At 37.9% G+C, this 20406-nt stretch overlaps 1 protein-coding gene across 12 annotated transcripts in view; it reads right to left on the reverse strand.

Annotated features, from left to right (window-relative positions):
- The window catches only part of nphs1 (NPHS1 adhesion molecule, nephrin), a 483647-nt gene that overhangs the window by 3644 nt on the left and 459597 nt on the right, over positions 1 to 20406 (reverse strand). For 9 of the 12 annotated variants that reach the window (XM_073923248.1, XM_073923252.1, XM_073923250.1 and 6 more), the window contains 7 exon segments: positions 20176 to 20287; positions 17811 to 17992; positions 10497 to 10553; positions 7057 to 7173; positions 6332 to 6377; positions 3335 to 3458; positions 3053 to 3134 (listed from right to left, as the gene is read on the reverse strand). In XM_073923248.1, coding sequence (XP_073779349.1) covers positions 3053 to 3134; positions 3335 to 3458; positions 6332 to 6377; positions 7057 to 7173; positions 10497 to 10553; positions 17811 to 17992; positions 20176 to 20287 — 720 coding nt within the window. 12 annotated transcript variants of the gene reach the window in all.

Raw genomic sequence — 20406 nt, forward strand, 5'->3', positions numbered from 1 at the left:
AAAAAATCTTCTCTCCGTTAAAAAGAAATAAGGGAAAAAATAAACAAGCAGTCTAATAATTTAGGGGGGCTAATAATTCTGACTTCAACTGTAATATCTAGACAACAACGAACACTTGCCGACTGCACAGTGATGAACTATAAACACTCAGAACACATGAGCAACCTCACAGCGATAGGCTTCAAAAAGTAAAAACAACCTAACAACCACTTCGTTTTTAGTTACAAACAAACAAACACCCTAACAACTGCATAGCGACGACCTACAGACACTCAGATTACCTAAGCAACTGCATAGCGATATGCTTAAGGGTGCTTTCATATCTGTAGTTCGCTTCATTTGGTCCGGACAAAGGGCAATAAATAATACATAAGTGTTTCCTCTGGGATTTTTTTCCAGCTGTTGCGTCAGGTCTTTTAAACAAATCTACCAACTACCTATAGCGTATTTCAATGACAAATGGAGAAATGTGGTGAGCGCAGTATTACACGTCGGGGTCGCATTTATGTAACGTTAATACGAGCATGCCAATCTTTGCTTTGCGATTTCATTTGCTCGTGCACAAAACTTCTTTCACGCCCTCAAACACGCTGCTCAAGCGCAGATCTTCTTGTGCGCTCTCAAGTCTTTGCATGCAGAATCACAGACCTTTATCTTTAAATAGATTATAGTTTTGGAAACTGTGTTCATCCTAACTGAAAGCTACGTCATGTTTGCTGGCCTCACGTATTGCACACCTGTCAGTAAGTCAGTCATTCTGTCAGCACGTCACCTTAAAGTGTTAAATAACGCACAGCCCTACTACGGTAACAGAAAAGTTCAGGCTGTCATAATTCACTTACCTTTTAATACGTTTAGGTGCGATAATCACCCGCTATTACAAACAACAACCAAAACAACAATGAATGAATGTTTTCAATTAATAAGAAGCTGTAATGTAGCCGTGGCGGGATGTATTTTGGTGTGGTGCCCCACCATAGAAGAATGAATGTAGCGGAAACCATTTACATTGTTGCATCTTCTGTCGTCTTTGGGTCATTTTCACAGCACACTGCTGGCTTTGGTCCAAACCAATTGAAAAGAACCAAAATGCACTCATCTGACAAAATCCACATCTCTCATTGGCCAGATGTTGTTGAACATAGTGCCTAAACTGCTAATCGATTGGTCAGAATTCACGTGCAGGAACATACCAATGAACTCCCTCAAGTAAACAAACCGGCAGACACAAAATGTAGTTTTTTACAATGGAGGGATGACTGCGCTGACTGATTGTATCCTTGCTTTAGACAAACTATACATTTTGAGAATGAAGCGTGGCCCGGCTGAAAAACTATGTTTTAATGCATCACTTGTCACTTCAGGAGGAGTTGTGAATTATTTAGCTAAACTGCGACATGGTCATCTTGCGGAAATATAACCAATGATCCATCAGGTAATGTTTTCCACTCTCTCTCTCTCTCTCTATTGGTAAGGCGCTGTCAACAAATATTTTCCTCCATATACCATAATGCAATGCATCGGCCTATTGCAGCTGAATTAGTCCAAAAGGCGCAGCACTTTTTGCAGTTGGGTCTGTTTTAGTTTGAATGATATTCTCACTACAAACAAACCGCTCCAAGGTTCATTTAAAACCATACCGAGACCACCTCTCCCCTGCTTTTTTGGTCCGCTTTTGGTGTGCACTTGAGTATGATTGCTGCATTCACAACTGCCCAAACGAACCGCACCAAGAGGGAAAACAAACTCTAGTCCGATTCAACCAAACTAAATAAGGCAGGTGTGAAAGCACTCTAAAAAGCTAAAAACACCCTAACTATTGCATAGCAATGGCCTACAAGCACTCAGAACTCATTTGGCTACAAACACTTAGAAATCCCTAGCAACTATAACAAGTTTACAATGATAATAAAGCATGTTAACAAGTTTTTAATAATTTATGAAGGAATTATAATGCTTTATTTCACTATTTCATCTTCATTTACTAGTAGCAGGGTACTTACAGCTGTCTTTGTGCCCCCTGGTGGCATAGTTGCAAACTGCTATTACACCTAAAATACGTTCTTAATCCCACAAAAGCGCTGCGGCGCCACATGCAGTATTAATGGTCATTTTGAAGTGTCACCCATTGTATGTGCATTACACCACAATAAATGTAGTAAAAATTAAGGTATTCAAAATTATTTAGGTCTATTATTTTCCAACCGGTCCATCACCCACACACTCATTTCCGAGAGGGAATCGAACCAGTTCATGCATGGGAGGCGAATGGGAGTGAGGTTTCTGGGCTCAAAAAAAAAAAAAAAATAAAATAAAGCTTTTTACAATTAATTGTATTTTAGTTGAATTACTGGTGCGTGGGACTGGCACAGTGCTTTGAAACAGTACAAATGTGAATATTCGACGCCTGATCTCTCGCTATACACTTTACTAACCCACAAGCGTGTTTAATCCATTGGATTAAAATTCGAAGCAGTCAAGTGGGTATAGGTGAAAATTATTAAGGCAAAATGAATCAAGCTCGGTACACTGCTTCACAACGAGATGTATAATTTTTTTGATACATGCATCGAAGTCTTCGAAGTCACTAGTTTATTTTTCTTTATTGTTATTTTGTCACTTTCACCTTTTTGCTTGATTTTTTTTTTTTTTTTACATTTGTGCCAAATAAATCCCCCTTCATTTTCGATCCTAACAAACTGCATCCTATTGACAGGCTACAAAACACACTGAGAAACACACTGAGATGCTTCTCATTTACTTTTCATTTGATGGACTTGAGCTCAACCACTCAAGAAAAATTGTCATTGGCTGTTTTTTAAAGGGGAGGGCTACTATAAATCCCGCCTTGTCTTCCTGTTTCAGTTAAGATTACGTCAAACATCAAATAAAAAATATCACATTTCAAAGCACTTCATGAGACCTTTAAATAGACCAGTTTTGAGAAAGTAATGAGGGAACGGATTTAAAATGTAAAAAAAAAAAAAAAAACAACATTATACAATAATTATGCTTTAAAATCTCTACCTAACCACATTCAGCTAAGCCTCACCGTAATCCTCAGGGCCTTCAGGGTGAGCGTACAGGGCAGGACTGTAGGCCTCAGTTGGGTAGTAATAATGAGGATTCTCCTGCTATTGAGATGTCAGGAAAGAAAAAAAAGAAAGGATGTGTTCAGTGGGACTATGCATTGGGTATTCTGCTGTGATCTTTTATTACAAGCCAACAAATGTTCCTTTCATGTGTTTTTATCTGAATGTTGTTTTCACCTCCCTAGGTAGAACAAAATCATAGGAAATGCTAGACAAGACTGCGTGAGTGTCCGGTGATTTACCCGTCCGTAGCTCTCATAGACGCTGCTGTCAGGCTCTGAGCTGCTGTCGACGAGGAGCGTTCGCTGTGCCGAGGCGTTGATAAGCTCTCTGCTCGCATAGCGGGTCGAGCTGCTCGCTGTGGACCTGCAGAAACAGAGAGAAACTTTCACATTCACAACACATCACAACTGCATGCCAGAAATCCAGACAGAAGAACTTCTGCAAGCAAGGAAGGAGCTGCGGATAAATACAGATGTCTGAAATATGTAAAATTTCGGGTGCATTATTATAAGCCATTTCAAATAAACGCGAAATCTCATGGCTTGTTTAATTTCAAGCTGCATACACAAGATGTATTTGGTTTCTCTTTTTAATATCCCACTAAAACTTCAAGACTTTTGTCTATTCTGCTTCTTTTTTGTCGCTCTGTTTTATTTTTGCAGCTCATGACTCTGTCACCTGTAGGCTGGTGAAATGAACACTCTGTACTTCTCTGGAGTCTATTTATGGAGATGCAAGCTAAGCAACGTTTCTATATATCGTCTTGAGGGCTTCTGTAGCCACTGGAAGCTCATCCAGACAGGCAGAAGTTGTTCTGAATGCCTTTGAGCCATCGCAGCATGCTGGACTAGCTTGTTAGTGCAGCCCACTAAGGCTCACAATCACCATTACTTTAGCTCAAATTTCGGCACATGGGTTTGTTCGCATTCCCTATTCCAAGTATTAAACTTTTGACACAACTACTCTGACAACCAATCTGAAACACTGCAAATATATATCTGTTAAGTTTACTTAATTAAACTGTGCAAAGTCATTGCTTTAATACAATTGAGTAGTTTAAACTTTATTGTACTGGGTATTTACTACTTAACTAATATATTAAATATTCATTCATTCATTTTCTTTTCGACTTAGTGCCTTTATTTATCAAGGGTTGCCACAGCGGAATGAACAACAAACTTATCCAACAAATGTTTTACACAGCGGATGCCCTTCCAGCTGCAACCCATTGATGGGACACACCCATACACTCTCAATCTCACACAAACACTATGCATGTCTTTGAACTCGTGGAAACTGGAGCACTCGGAGGATACATGTGAACACGGGGAAAACGTGCAATATATTAAATATTGTCATTAACTTAGATCATTTAAGTTGTGTTGACTTAACTGGATCTGTAATCTGTGTTTTGCTATAAAATTTTTACGAATCTTAACATAACATTCAATATTAAAGTCTAAACCATTTCTCCCTATGAAATTGAGTTCACTGAACATGTTTAAATTAAGTTAAACAAACATTCATTAAAATATGTAAGTCAAAACAACTCATGTCAATTAATTAATTGCACTGATGAGAGCCCTGACAATCCTACACTCTAAATTAAAGGTTCATTGACATACAGTAGATGTTTCCATTAACAACCTTTAACATAGTAACTTTTCCATTCCATTAAAGGGTCTTTAAAGGAACACTCCACTTTTCTTTTTGGAGCTGTTTTAACAAGTCCTATAGTGTTAGAGTTTTACCATTTTTGAATCCAATCTTTGAATCTGGCTTGAGCACTATTAGCTTAGCTTAGCATAAATCATTGAATCAGATTGGACCATTAGCATCTCACTCAAAAATGTTACAATTTTCCTGCACTGTAATAAAATGCTGGGTTCCAAACAAGTCCTTCATGTTGTCCCACCAGAAATTGATTATGTTAACTTTTATCTTTTTACAAATTTAAGTGGATTGAACATAAACAATTAAGAGTGTACACTATCTGACAAAAGTCTTGTCGCTTATCCAAGTTTTAGGAACAACAAATAATAACTTGACTTCTAGCTGATCATTTGATATAAGAAGTGGCTTATATAAAAGGCAAAGGCCTCTAGATTAGGCTTACTTTACCAAAATAAAATATGATCCTGCCTTAATTTTTAATTATTTTATTAGGAAAATAAGGACTGACTTTGCTTAGACAAAAGTCTTGTCGCTTAACAGAAATAATGTACAGTGTAGAATACAAAGTCCTGCTGCAGTGGAAAAATAATAAATATTGTGTATGACTCCCATGAGCTTGGAGGACTGCATCCATACATCTCTGCAATGACTCAAATAACTTATCAATAAGTCATCTGGAATGACAAAGAAAGTGTTCTTGCAGGACTCCCAGAGTTCATTAAGATACTTTGGATTCATCTTGGATTCATCTTCAATGCCTCCTCCATCTTATACTAGACATGCTTAATAATGTTCATGTCAGGTGACTGGGCTGGTCAATCCTGGAGCACCTTGACCTTCTTTGTTTTCAGAAACTTTGATGTGGAGGCTGAAGTATGAGAAGGAGCGCTATCCTGCTGAAGAATTTGCCCTCTCCTGTGGTTTGTAATGTAATGGGCAGCACAAATGTCTTGATATCTCAGGCTGTTGATGTTGCCATCCTCTCTGCAGATCTCTCGCAAGCCCCCATACTGAATGTTTCCCAAAACCATGATTTTTCCTTCACCAAACTTGACTGATTTCTATGAAAATCATGGGTTCATGTGGTATTTGTGATGATTGGGATGCAGTTCAACAGATGATTCAGAGGAAAAATGTACCTTCTGTCTCGTTTCCAAATGAAAAACTAGAAGTCAAGTTTTTACTACTGGGATCAACAACAAGCTGTTTGTCAGGTATTTAAAGCTTGAATTTCTGTAATTTCAGTGCATTATCAGAAGAAAGGTGCCAAGAAAAGCAGAACAGGGGCATTTTTACATTTGCATTGGAAAAAATATTTCACTGAAAGTTTCTTTGTGTAAACAAAAAAGTTTGTTATATGGCACTGCTGTGGATGGTATAATTTTTAAGCATCACAGCAACTGGTTTAGCACTGGTTTTTTAACAGTTTTTTGTACTGTCGCTCAGAAACTGTTAAATTCTAGTTTTTGTTATTATTTTACCCAGTTTAGATCTCTTAGGAGTCAGAACTGGGTGGGCAAACCTGCAAAAGAGCTTTTATTGAGTGCACCAACACGACTCACCTCTGCTCCTCACTTTTGGTCTCCTGTGAAATGCTGCTGGTGTCCCCTGGATGCACAAAACCAAAAAGAGAGCGAATTGTAACAGGTCAAAGGTCACGCAAGTAGGACATCATGACAGAAATTCGACAGAAAGCCAAAACATTAAAAAAATGACAGAACACCAGATTGTTTGTGTACGGAAACATTCATCGTGCGCCATTTCAATTATTGGTTTCCTCCCTACAAATTGTGTTGTGACAGAAGCTTTAATAAACTGATAAAAAGGGCCGTTCAATTTGAAAGCGAGAAGAGAGGGCGACAGGTTCATGAATAGAAGGGAAAAGGGAAAAAAATGGGGAGCCAGAGATGAGAGAGGAGAGACAAGACACCTGACAGTTTGAAGGAAAGGGGCGAGGCGAAAAAAAGACAGATGGGGTGAGTGAGAGAGAGAATGACAGAGGACGAAAGGAAAAGGGGCGAGATAAGGGGAGACGAAGGGAGGAAGTGACAGCTGCCGGGGAAAGGAGAGATGGCGGGATGATGCAGATGGCTGAGGAGGCAGCGAGCGAGATAAGAGAAAGAGAGAGAGAGAGATGGATTTAAAAGTGAGAAGTCATATTAGGATTCAGACAGTTCATCCCTTTTGCGCTGCGTGCTGTCGCCGGGAGTCGACCAGTCTAGGACACGCTGTCTAACAGAGCAAAGAAGAAACAGTGACATGCTGAGGACTTTTCGCTGTCCATTACCTTTCAGGCTCCGCCTTCTTTTCCATCTGGCCAATAGAAAGCAGATGAATGGGTTCAGGAGGAACAGAACACCGCCCACAACCAGGATCACCACCACATAGACAGGAAGGCCACCACCTGTTACATTGCACAAAAAGAAAATGGATGGATTTGAATTGGCTAAACATCCTCATGTTACTTTGGATAAAAGCATTGGTTAAATGAATACATCTAAAATTATTCAAAAATAAAACTTTCTAGTCATTAAACATCCACCGACTCATGCAACTTCTGTGAAAGAAATTATTAGATTACCAAAAACAATTAATAGGCTGTGTTGTCACAGATATAATGTAGCATTGTAATTATTACTATGGTTTAATAGCAATTTAATGTAACAATTAACATAAATAAATAAAAATAAAAGAAATAAAAATAAAACTTGCAACCAGTGTTGTTGATTTTTTTATTTTTTTATTTCTTGTTTTCATTTTTTCATTTTCCTATTTTCATTCAGGAGCTGGTTTAGTTTCAGGAACTATTCGATTTTGGGATCGTTTTAATATTATTTTCCCAATATAATTTTTTTATTGGGATCATTTTAATATATTATAGTTGTACCTTTGCTAGGGGCGCAGTCAGAGTTAGCTATTGACAGTTTTTTTGTATATACATTTTCTGTGCCTTAACTTTAGATTTTGGGGGGGGGGGAAAGTATATATATATATATATATATATATATATATATATATATATATATATATATATATATATATATATATATATATATATATACATATCGGAATTGTTAGCACCCTTGTTTATATTTTTCCAATTTCTGTTTAACTGAAAGAAGATGTGGCAACGCAAAGGTGCAGTAGGTAGTGCTGTCGCCTCACAGCAAGAAGGTCACTGGGTCAATCCTCGGCTGGGTCAGTTGGCATATCTGTGTGGAGTTTGCATGTTCTCCCTGCGTTCATGTGTGTTTAGTCCGGGTGCTCAAATTTCCCCCACAGTTCAAAGACATGCGGTACAGGTGAATTGGGTAGGCTAAATTGTCCGTAGTGTATGAGTGTGAGTGTGAATGAGTGTGTGTGGATGTTTCGCAGAAATGGGTTGTGGCTGGAAGGGCATCTGCTGCGTAAAAACGTGCTGCTTAAGTTGGCTGTTTAATAAATGAACTGAGAGATTTTATCAACACATTTCTAATCATAATAGTTGTAATAACTCATTTTTAACAACTGGTTTGTTTTATCTTTGCCATGATGACAGCAAATAATATTTTACTAAATATTTTTCAAGACACTTCTATACAGATTAGTGACATTTTAAGGCAGGATAGGGTAATTAGGCGAGTTATTGTATAATGATGGTTTGTTCTGTGGACTATAGAAAAAAAATCTAGCTTAAAGGGGCTAATAATGTATTTATCGGTGCATATAAACAAAACAGATTTATTAAACAGATATATTTATTAAAATAATATTTAAGTCACCAAACATCTGTAGAAATTGAAAATAATACAAATAAATTCAAGCTAAATATTGCAAAAATTAATTACGACCTAGACAATTTCAACAAAAATTGTCAATTTTTTGCTTCTCTTGATTCTTCCTCTTTAAAAAGCAAAATAATATATGATTGAGCCTTGATTTTTAATTATTTAATTTGGACAGTAAGGTCTGACTTTGCTTAGACAAAAGTCTTGTCACTTAACAAAAAATAATGTACAGCATAAAAAATAAAGTCATGGTGCAGTGGAAAAATATTTTATATTGTGTATGACTCCCATAAGCTTACCATAATCTCTGCAATGACTCAAATAACTTAATAATATAGTCATCTCGAATGGCAAAGAAAGCGCTCTTGCAGGACTCCCAGAGTTCATCAAGATTCTTTGAATTTATCTTCAATGCTTCCTTCTTCACGTTACCCCAAACATGCTCAATAATGTTTATGTCTGGTGACTGGGCTGTCCAATCATGGAGCACCTTGACCTTCTTTGCTTTCAGGAACGTTGTGGAAGCTGAAGTATGAGAAGGAAGCGCTATCCTGCTGACGAATTTGCCCTCTCCTGTGGTGAGCAGCACAAACGTTTTGACATCTCAGACTGTTGATGTTGCCATACACTCTGCAGATCTCTCGCATACCCCCATACTGAATGTAACCCCAAACCATGGTTTTATCCTTTACCAAACTTAACTGATTTTTATGAGAATCTTGGGTTCATACAGGTTCCAATAGGTCTCCTGCAGTGATGATCGGGATGCAGTTCTACAGATGATTCATCTGTAATTCTACCTTTTGCCACTTTTCCAAATGATCAACTAGAAGTCAAGTTATTATTTGTAGCTCTTACTACTGGTATCGATGACAAGACTTTTGTCAGGCAGTGTACTATACATTATATGTGCTATACATCAAAAACATTGTACATTTAATAAATAATATAAAGTTTTTTAGCTAACAATAATATCTCAGACGGTTACTTTAGTTTTTAAGTAATGCTAATCAAACTGTGCTTTAGAGTAAAATTCCTATATGCACCCTGACATAATAAATTCACTAAAAATCTCCCCAAAACACCAGTTGCTAAAACCTATTTGCACAAAACAGCTCAGAATGGCATTAGTTTGAGTTAGCGAGAGAAGAAATCGAGAATCATTTGTTTGCCACTCGGGCAGACATTCTTTCATCCGATGTAATGACATTCCGACACTTTAAAGCATGACTTCAAATACTTCTTGGGCATAAGATATATTAATGGCAGCTGTTCTGAAAAATCCCACATATATATGTACAAGATGTTGAAAAATGCCTTGGGTTGAAGGCGCACAACTATGCATCACTGTCTTGTTGGATTTGCAATACTATATGTCACAGTTTTGAGGAAGAGAGCGTGTGATTGTACGGATTTGACACGCTCGAGTCATGCCTCGCCGCGTGAAAATACCTCCGATGCCGCATGAACTAGTTTATTCACACAGACGAGAGACATTGATGAATCTCTCTCTGAAAAAAAAAAAGGAAAAATCCCTCACACAGTGTATCATTCCCAAATCAAACTGATGACATTGGAACTATCCGAGGAAATTGAAAACCCTAATGAATCTTTTCTACACAAACCCAATCAAAATGCAAAGCAGTATCTGGCGGACCTCGAATTCGCCGCGAGCTAATGTCAGTTTATTCTCTATCCCGAACCAAGGGTCAATAACTGCCACTGTGTCCCATTAAACAGCACCAAAGCGTTCAGGATTATAGCCTGAGCAAAACTGCACCAAACCGCAGCGGGGAAAACATTGAGCCCCAAGGCTTTATGAAAGCACATGAAACGGGCCGGTAAAGGCCATGGAAAGCTGAAGTACGAGCTGAGAAATTGATCTGAATTCTGGGGTGTCAGGCCTTTTCTACATTTGATAAATAGCAGCTGCAGTGAGCCGGAGGAAGAAATGCAGCACCTGCAAGAGCCGAGTCCTGGTCCGCTGTGGAGACCCCGCCGTCAGCTTCCTTCGCATCTGAGAGCAAAACAGAGAGAGGTAAATCACTAAAACGCAGGGGTTACAGAGTGCAGTCACTTTGTTCTGCTCTGACCGTGAGTCTAAAATCAGAACATCAAAAAAAATAACAGGGACTTTTGAAGCACTGATGCTACGGTTAGATAGAGCTTAAGGTAAAAAATGGAATGTTTGGACATTCGTATAACACAAGTTAATGGATAACGGCAATTGAGAATCATTTGAAAGCTACAGGAAAAGCTAAAAGTGAGGTTTTAACATTGATGTGATCTTAGATAAACACTCCACATTTTTAATATATTTATTTTAGATATGCTTAATTTTACAAGTTGCTTAGAGTTATAAAGATGAGTTTTACCATTTTTTTATTCATTCAGCTGATCTCCTGGTCTGGCAATAACACTTTTAGCTTAGCTTAGCATAAATAATTGAATCGGATTAGACCATTAGCATCTCACTCACAAATGTCAATAAAGTTTTGTAGGTTTTTTTTTTCTTTTTAGTTATTTAAAGTTTGACTCTTCTGTAGTTACACTGTGTACTAAGACCGATGAGAAATGGCTAGGAACTTTCATCTCATTTTGGTGTAATAACAAAGGAATTTAACTGCTGTATACTCTCCGAAATAAGAGAAGTATGAGAGCTGTCACTGGGATGGCACCTTTTCAAAAGGTACAAATTTGGTACAAGGGTACCCAGGGGTACATATTAGTACTTAAAAAGTACAAAATTGTTTCTCCTAAAATTTTTAGATATTAATATATACTTTTGAGGTACCAATGTGGACCTTTTAAGTACAAAGGTATACGTTTTGAAAAGGTACCACCCCAGTGACAGCTCTCATACCTTTATTTTTGACAGTGTACCATGGCTACAACAGGAAGATTGATATTGCAAACGGCTTTTATTTACCTAGCTGAAGACACTGCATAATATCATTGTGCTTGCTGCAGCCATGGTACAGCAGCAAAGTTTCTTGATTAATATAAGCCAATGGTCTAATTCAATTTAATAGTTTATGCTAAGCTAAAAGGTCTCCTGCCAGACCTACAGACTAGCTGAATGTATTAAAAATTGCTAAAATTCAACTGTTTCACTCTAGGGGACTTGTAAAAGGAGATAATGTAAAAAAAAAAAAAAAAAAAAAGAGTTTTTTTCAGTAGTATTATCAGTAGCCACAGGTTTTCATTTAGTAATAATTGAGTTTTACAATAATCAAGTAAACAGCAAATTTTGAATTTAGGTTGTCATCCAGGTAATAATCTATTTTACTTTCCAAATACTGTTTCGAGAAGCTTCAAATAATTTGCAAATCATTTGTTTTGAACCAGTTTTAAGCTCCAAATGTCACTTTTTCAGAAACAACAAGGCTTGATACGTACGTTATAAAATTGTTTAAAATGTCATTGCTTCACATTTGCAAATGCAAAACAATGGTATACTCAGATAGGACTGTCCTTTGTGCAACAACATTGGTCTGTTTAAGATCCAATTTATTATTATTATTATTATTATTATTATTATTATTATTATTATTATTATTATTATGAGATTAATTGTGTTTTTTGTGCACTTTAGGTTATGTATGGATAGATGTTGGTTTGGTATGACAATGCTGATTGACCATCACAATTACAATTTAAACATACAATTTAGTACGATTTGCGCATCACCCAATGCCGACTGGGGTTTGGGGTGGGGTTTGGTGCCACGCCTCCTTTTTAAAATCTTACATTTTCGTGTGAATTTGTACGAATTAGCTACTAAACTGACAAAACGTAAACAACTTACGTTTCCTCATGAGATCAGGCTAAAATGACAGTGTGGAAATATATCTAGTAATGTTTATACTTACAGTAAAAGAAAATGAGTGAAACATACAAAATAAACTTTTTACATTAACTAAATGAAATGATAATTACTTTTTTGGTAATGTTTGTGTAATACATGCTTTAAATTTATGTATTTATTTAAATTACATCTAATATATTTAGGTTTTCTTTGTTATGTTAGACATTTAGTGTATTCTGACCTGATTAGCTATTTTCGACTTACTTTAGGTCAAACTGTGCAAACTACGCATAGAATTTGACTTTACTTTTAGGCTTTATGTAGAAACAAACACCTATTTTCTGAGAAATTAGTTTTGTGAACTCTTACGGTGCTCTAAATCTGCCGGTTTCAGACTGTTGAATGACTTTTTTTCTTGCATAGGCTGATTGGCACGACTATGCACTCACAATGGTATGAACTATTATAGGGGTGGTCTAATATCTATTATTTATATTATTAACATTATTATTTAAAATACAGCTACGACTCCATACATCTTGTTTTGACGTCCTTTAAGGGGGATCAAACCTTAATTGGGGGGTCAACCCTTTCCCCAAACACCCCTGTGATTCACATCCTGAGTTTATTCATGTAATAAATATTAAACTAATATACTGGCATGGATGTAAGCAAACATCAGATGTTATATTACCTTTCGTAAAAATTGCCACGTCAAAATTTGTCAGTGTCTACATGTTGGTAAAATCCAATCAAATTGCAAGCATTTTGGCGCTGCTTGCCTTCCATAGAGAAATACGTTGGGCTTTGAAGTCCATTAGAGTGGACAGCAATTACAGAGTGGAAAATAATGAATTCCACTGAAGGCACAGAGGTACCAATGTGTAAAATCAAAGATTATAGACTTAGTCTAGCCTGAAAAGCCCAATTGTGATGTGTAAAGACTTGAGTCAAAGTAAATGGCATATTTAATTTGACACAAACGAAAACGAGGCACTTGAATGGACTGCACTCTCACACACTTGTTTTCATTTGCATTAAATTACATATGGCTCCTGCTGTACTAAAGCCAGCAGAAATAAGGTGACTGCAGAAATAAGTGAAAAAACTTCATGTTTTTATTAGTCTAGTTTTTGGCTTTTAAAACAAAATAATATGCCATGAATGTTTAGGTATTTTATTTATTTTTTTATTATTGAGGACTGTGTAGACTAGCCTGTTGTACTAGTAGCCATTTACAAGGTTTATTTTGCTAGTGCACACTGTTAGTTTTTAGGCAAACAATTCATACATCCAAGTTAATCCACTTTGTTTTGGGAATCTTCAATCCAAATCTGAGTGGCAGTGCTTTTCTGTTAAAGCAATTTAGTACGATTTGCTCATTACCCAATGATAGTTATGTCACGGTCGGTGAGGGGAAAAGGAGCGAGGACTCAGGTGCAGCAAAAATGGGTTTTTATTAATTATAAAATGAAAACAAAAAGGCAAAACAAACAACCCCGAGGGGGAAAACTCTAATAAAACAAATAAACGAACAAACGAACTTGACTGGACTGGCAGGACAAGACAGGGCTGGACACAACAAGACAGGAAACTATCGACGACGAACTGGCAAAGGACTGAAAACATGAGGGGGATTATAAAGCAAAACGTAAATTGACACACAGGTGAACATGACAAACTAATAATGAGTAAACAAGGAGGGTGGGACTAGACAATAGATGGGAGAGCGCATGACACAGAGAGACAATGCAAGCCATGCGCTCACATAACACAACACTGAAGCACACGACAAAAGCACGTGACCACAATGTAAACACCGAGCCACGTGCTTTGACAAAAGATGCAAGACACGAGCACACGATGAATGAAAACACTCACCGTGCGCTCACACACGCAGCGTGCATGCTTCATCCCAGCGCCGACCAAAACCGAAACCAACAAGACTGAGACGCTGGGAATGAAACACCATGCTGCTGACAGACGAAAACACAAACACTAGTACAAGAGCGCGTGCGTCTGACGGACGCAGTGCGTGCGCGGCCACATCAAGCGGCAGCGCACACTCTGCGTACACCCTTGACGGCGCGCGCGCACACAGACACAGAAACAGAACCAGACATGGGTAGTGTCAGAGCTCATTTACAAGACCAGAGTGGCAGAACCCAGACAAGTTAGGGTTAGGAGTGGGGTTGGGTGCCACGCCTCCTTTTTACAATCGTACATTTTCGTACGACTGAACTCGTACGAATTAGCCACTAATCTGACAAAACGTAAAATACTTACGTTTCCTCGTGAGATCAGGCTGCAATGTCACACTCGTAGTATTGAGATGTGGCTGTATATCTCTGTATATCTCGTGCCAACACACGCCTCCCACCAGGGAAAATATACAGCCACATTGCACTGCTTCTTGTGTGATATTGCTCATATACATGATTATACATGGTATATATTATTATTATATTATGACTGAATAATAAGTATGGTGAAATTGTGAAAAAAGAGTGAGTAAAAAATAGCAGAATTCGACTATAAATAGTTCATTATGGTTAAATACCTCCAGTTTGCCTGTAGTAATATGGATGAACTCTGTGGCGGAGCCGTGTTGAGTTTTCAGTGTACTTCCGTCAGCTGCCTGTGCTCATGACTAATTTGTTTTGCAAATCAAATGCTATGACATTACAATTGCAGAATTCATTATGTTTGCCGAGGGAATGTAGCTTATCATCATTTATCATACATCACACGGTTTTGTTTTCTGTCTCTCTCGCTCTCCTGCTCCATCTTTCTTACTCTCTCTCACACACCCAGCAAAATACCGACAGAAATAAGCATTGAGAAAACACACTGGCACACTGATTGGTGTAGACGTTCAGCCGCTCGGCTTATTTGCATGAGGCTCGGCCGTGATCTTTGCCTTACAAATGAGATGTGATTGGTCAGATTGATGAATGGCTCATCAAATCAGTGCAAAACGTAAAGCCTGTTTCTAAACCTGCAATAAAAACCATCACGGTTGAAACCCCAAAGATGATTCATTTGGTTTATGTGTCATGTTTTGACATAGCATTTATATTTTAAAAAATATCCAAATGTATTTTTGTTAATAAATACCCACATTTATATTTTGTTGGTAGAGTTTATAAAGTGTTTAAACATTTTATTTCAATTAATATTATTTTGATTGTTTATTTTTGTCTGTCTATTTTAATATTAGTCCTTTTTATCTACACATTTACATTAAATTACTTTAAATTTAGCTTTCATTCAGAGGAGTCTAAGCACTATTAAAACCGTGTCTATTTTTACCTTTTGCAAGTGAGATGTGATTGGTCGGATCGATGAATGGCTCATCAAATCAGTGCAAAAGGTTAAGCCTGTGTCTAAACCTGCAATAAAATCATTGTGGTTGAAACTCCAAAGACAAATGATTTGGTTTATGTGTCACATGTTTTTACATTGAATTTCTATATTTTTAAAATACCTGCATGTAATTACATCTGTGTGTTTGCAATACAAAAAGATCACAATACTACAGTGTAGTTATTTTTTGATGTCAGCACAAGTGGGACTGAAATTAGAAAATGTTTAACCCTTTAACCATCAGCTCTATTGAAAATGACAAATTCAATATAAATAGTTGGAAATCTCTTTTGTTTAGTGAAATAAAAAATGGATGTTTAAGTTCATGAAAATAATATAACAATAAATGTGTATGTTATCATATCATTTTATATAAATATGTATTTTATAAAACTAGTTTACCCTAAAATTGATGGAAAATCTAAGCAAAATATTTGAACAAATTAAAATTCCAAATTTGAAGTTGATATCTCAAAAAATAGTTTTCAATAGGATTTAGTTTCAGCACAGTACCAGGGGTGGCCAAACTTTGTCCTGGAAGGCCAGGGTCCTGCACAGTTTAGCTCCAACTCTAATCAAACCACCTGCTTATAAATTTCTAGTGCTGTTAGCATGTCTAGCATGTTAAGCTGTGCTTAATTAGTGTTGGAGCCAAACTGTGCAGTAGAGATCTGCGCGGGACTAAATTTTGACTCCCGCTCCCGCCCGCACCCGCCAGGTTTTAGCCCGAACCCGACCGCTCCCGCTTATATTAAGAATTTATTGTCCCGCTGCCCGACCCGCCCCGTTTTCTGGCCGCCGCGCCCGATCTCGCTAAAGAGCGGGGGAGAACAATCCCTGCACACACACACAGACAAATCTCTATCTCTCTCATACACTAACACACACACAAGCACCAAGCAGACACACAGGCGTTTGCTGTTATATCAACTCAAAGGCTTGTAATACCATGTATCAAGTACCAATGTAATACCAAAAGGTTTTATATAAAGGTATATAAATACTGAGTCGCGCCAGCTCCGGGCCGCAGCGCACATTACTCTCGGGCCGATTCCGGTGTGGATGCGGCAGCGTCGGCTCGCTTATGGAATCGGGCAGTGAGTCCACAAGCATCCGGAGTCCGGCAGCCGGAGCCAGGTTGAGTGGTAAGTCTCCGGCAGGCGAGAATCTAGCCGGAACTGGCCCGAGTGTATTTTGCTATCTGGGAAAGCTCTCTCTCTCTCTCTCATTCGCGCACGCGCACTAACATACACACACACACAAGCACCAAGCACACACACAGGCAAAGCTCTCTCTCTCTCTCTCTCTCTCTCTCATTCGCATAGCAATATCCGCGATATTGCTAGACAGCCCGCTCCCATCCCAAATTAAACCCGTTGACGACCACTCCCGCGATTTATTCGGAAATTTATTCCCGCGCCGCAGAAATCTGGTCGGGTCCTGCGGCGCCCGCGGGAGAGCCGCGGGAATGCAGACCTCTACTGTGCAGGGCACCGGCCCACCAGGAACAAGTTTGGCCAACCCTGGTTTAAGTAATATGAACAATACTTTTTACAATATTTGTGAAATAGATATCTAATTCTAAAGAAGTATGGGCAGTTTAGTGGTATTTGATTTAGATTTAGAATCTAAAACAATGTTTAAAAACAACATTACTAAGAATCTTTAGTTTTTTTCCACAATGGTAATAATATATGACAAAATATACATGTTCAGACCATTTTTGTTAGATTTAGATTTGGATTTAATTGCTCATGGAGAGTGACAGTAAAGGGTTCAATTTAGTGTTTTTATTATTATTACTGTTATGGTTATTTATTGTTATCATTTGTTTTCATATTAACCTTTTCTTACTTTCCTTTTAATAACTTAAAATTTCAATTTCACTCAGTGTAGACCAGACACTAATAAAACAGCGTCTGTTTTTGCCTTACAAATGAGATGTGATTGGTGGAACTGATAAATGGCTCATCAAATCAGTGCAAAGAAAAATACAAATTTCTAACCTGAAAGCAAAACCACCAAGGTCGAAACCCAAATGATGATTAATTTTGTTTATGAGTCTGGGAAGTTTTATAAGACAGGCTGGCCTGACCGTACCAGCAGTGGTGACCATCAGGATCTTGTTGTTGTCTGCATAGCTGCTCTCTCCTATTGAATTGAGAGCGTTGACTGAGAAGTTGTACATAGTTGAAGGGTTGAGGCCTGTGACTGTATATACAGTAGCTGTTGGAGGAAACACGTCTACATACATGTAGCTTGCAGATCCTGCCCACTGGTACCTGTCAAACAGATGGGAATGTTTTTACGCGTTATCTTTCATTATTATTTATAGCAAACATTTCTAAAAGATTTACTTACTTAGCTTTCTTAATAAATTTTATGTTTTTAAATGATTCTTGAATTTTATATAATTTTGATTTTTGTTTTAAGCATTAATACATTTTTGGTAAAATTTTACAATAAGTCTTAGTGAAGAGGATAACTTTGGACTTTAATAATTAATGTATGAGTAAATGACATGAGATGAATACAATTTAGCAAAGTATTTTTATAAATATCCTCTTCTACATATATCCTCCAAGTCTGAGGCCATGGTGCTCCACCGGAAAAAGGGGGTTTGCCATCTCCAGGTTGGAGTAAAATCCAATTATCTTGGGGTTTTGTTCACGAGTGAGAGAAGGATGTAACGTGAGATTGACAGGCGGATTGGTGCAATGGCAGCAGTAATACGGTCGATGTATTGGTCCGTTGTGGTAAAGAAGGAGCTGTGTCGAAAGGCAAAACTCTAGATTTACTGGTCAATCTACATTCTTACTCTCACCTATGGTCATGAGCTTTGGGTCATGACCGAAAGGACAAGATCTTAAATACAATCGGCTGAATGAGTTTCCTTCGCAAGGTTGCAGGGCTACCCTTATAGATAGGGTGGGGAGCTCTGACACCCAGGAGGAGCTCGGAGTAGAGCCGCTGTTCCTCCACATCAAGAGAAGTCAGGTGAGGTGGCTCGGGTATCTGTTTTGGATGCCTCCTGGAGGTGCTCTAGGCATGTCCCACTGGGAGTAGGACTCAAGTAAGACCCAGGACATGCTAGAGAGACTGTGTCTCTTGGCTGGCCTGGGAGCACCGTGGGATCCCCCCGGAGGAGCAGCAGGAAGTGTTTGGGAAGAGGGAAGTCTGGGGTTCTCTCTTGAGACTAATACCCTTGTGAATGAAAATGAATGAAAAAACGAACGAATAAACAAATAAATAAATATACTATTTTATTTTGCGGCACGGTGGCTCAGTGGTTAGTAAAATCACCTTACAGCAAGAAGGTGACTGGTTCATGTCCTGGCTGGGCCAGTTGGCATTTCTGTGTGGACTTTGCATGTTCTCCCCATGTTCCTCCAGGACTAATGGTTTCCCCCAGAGTCCAAAGACATGTACTATTAGTGAATTGGATGAACTAAATTGGCCATAGTGTTTTTCCTGCAAGACGGCCTCGGCTGGAGAAAAACAACTTCTCCCGGATAGCAAGATAAGGAGACGCTCTGAAATTCCTGCTCCCTGTCAAGGACACCTGTTGGACTCTACAGGCTTACACACACACACAGCTACAGATAGACAATCACCACTTAGCCCCTCATCCCATGCCTTCAATATATATTCACTATACAGAAGTATAGTGAATATGTAACAAATAAAGGCCTGATTGAAACTGAAATTGAAATTGTGTGTGAATGAGTGTCTATTTCCCAGCACTGGGTTACAAATTTGATGAATGAATGAATAAATAATTTTAATAAGAAAAATTAATATAGACATTATTTTATTTATTACTTTAAAATAAATGTGCATTAATAATATTTGACACTAAATTATGTAAAATATGTATAGTAAGGTTACATTTTTTAAACATTAATTTCAATGGTAACAAACCACCAGTGAAAGCTATTTATTTATATTTTATTTAATTTGTTTTACAAATAAAAAAGAATCTACATCCACAGCTTATATTATAATAAAATGGGCTTGGGCTAACATAATCTAACAATAAATTGTGAATTAAAATTACTGCAACTGGAGTTTTTCTTTTATATTGTTTCTTTTTTATATAATTTTTTGCCATGTTTTTCAATGCTTGCAAATTGTAAATTTACATTACATTGTAAAACTCTTAATAGCTAATTGTAATCCTTGGTTGTATGTTTGCACTCCTCACATATTGAATCCCACACTTTCAAACCTGATGCCAAACATTTGGACAAAACATGCCTCATTTACAATACAAAAATAAACACAGCTGCATTTACTATGAGGTAATCACATCACACTTCATTTACATAGAAAGTAATGTTTATACATCAGTCAAAGTGAAAGGTGTGCAGCACTGTTGACACACTCCAGACTGATTGATATAACACACCAACAACACACACCACATGTTTCAGACACCTCACAGCGGCATTTATGACAGCTTCACCTGACACGGAAGATCTGTGTCAAACCACCGTCAAATCCAGGCATCCACTCCAGAGTAACGGAGGTCTGGTCGACACGGAGCAGCTTCAGGTCTGATGGCGGATCAGGGTGGTCTGAGAGACAGAGAAACACAGAGCATTTAACAACAACTAGTGCCTAAAGGGCCGTTCACAACAGGGCCACAACATGACCAGACTGCTTCCTGCTGATAGAAAGACAACAGTAACTCAAA

Source organism: Danio rerio, chromosome 15 (assembly GCF_049306965.1).
Source record: "Danio rerio strain Tuebingen ecotype United States chromosome 15, GRCz12tu, whole genome shotgun sequence".
NCBI classification, from domain to species: Eukaryota; Metazoa; Chordata; class Actinopteri; order Cypriniformes; family Danionidae; genus Danio; species Danio rerio.